This window comes from Perkinsus marinus (genome assembly GCF_000006405.1).
Source record: "Perkinsus marinus ATCC 50983 genomic scaffold scf_1104296961172, whole genome shotgun sequence".
Classification (NCBI taxonomy): domain Eukaryota; phylum Perkinsozoa; order Perkinsida; family Perkinsidae; genus Perkinsus; species Perkinsus marinus.
In genome coordinates this window covers 76-892 of record NW_003205829.1, presented here as the reverse complement: position 1 = coordinate 892, position 817 = coordinate 76, and the positions used below count along the sequence as shown (strand labels likewise).

The following is an 817-nucleotide window of genomic DNA, read 5'->3' as shown; positions in this document are numbered from 1 at the left end:
ATCATCGACATCGAGGACCCCTCGTCCGGAATATCGTCGTCTTCTCGGAAGAGCTTCAAGTTTTTAATATGGTGTTCCTCCACAACGTTAGTACTTTCATGTACCAGTACAGCAATACGTTTACCAATGATACGAGTCACCTTAAAAGGACCACGGAAACGACGACTCCATTTATGCTCGCGACGGCCCAAAGCTAGGACTCTGTCGCCAATGCTGATGGGACGATCACTGCGGTGCTTGGAGCTCTTGTTCAAAGCAGTCTCGAAGGCACGCTCACGACGGTCTTGCCATATCGAGATAAATCGTTGTTGAAGCCTGTCTAGACGGAGGGCTCTATTGCGGGCCATAGATGTCAACTCGGTCGGATCATCGGTCTCGATATCATCGAAGTCAGAGTCGAGTTGCTCGATACGGAGCCGTGCCTGTAGGGCAGAGCACGGTGTGAAGCCGAACATGAGCTCGTAAGGGCTAACGTTCTCAGCGCCCTCGTAATCCAAGCCGTACGAGTTGATGCAGTTCTCCAGCATGGCGATAACGACAGGGTCGTCCCATGAACGGCCCGATCCTTCAAGCATTCTAGCTAGCGTGGAGTTTATAACCCTATGGCGAGTCTCGACCCAACCGAGTGTCCAAGGGGCCCTCGAAGCAGAAGGACCCGTAAGGGCGTCCAGCGGATCCGACTCATCCTCTATAACAGCCAGTCTTCTCACGGCAACATGCGCCTACACAAGCTTCACGGCTGTATTCCCTCTGGCTGGGTCTTTCAAGGCTCAAAACATATGCGATGGTCTATCGGTCATCTTCAACCGCTTCGGCT

At 52.8% G+C, this 817-nt stretch overlaps 1 protein-coding gene across 1 annotated transcript; it reads right to left on the bottom strand.

Annotated features, from left to right (window-relative positions):
- Nucleotides 1-200: 200 nt before the first annotated feature.
- On the bottom strand, nucleotides 201-575 carry Pmar_PMAR025988 (hypothetical protein; the record flags this gene model as incomplete). The annotated part of the gene is made up of 1 exon (XM_002772385.1): nucleotides 201-575. A coding segment is annotated over one exon (375 nt), but the record flags the coding sequence as incomplete, so codon positions are not given.
- Between the last annotated feature and the right edge of the window lie 242 nt (nucleotides 576-817).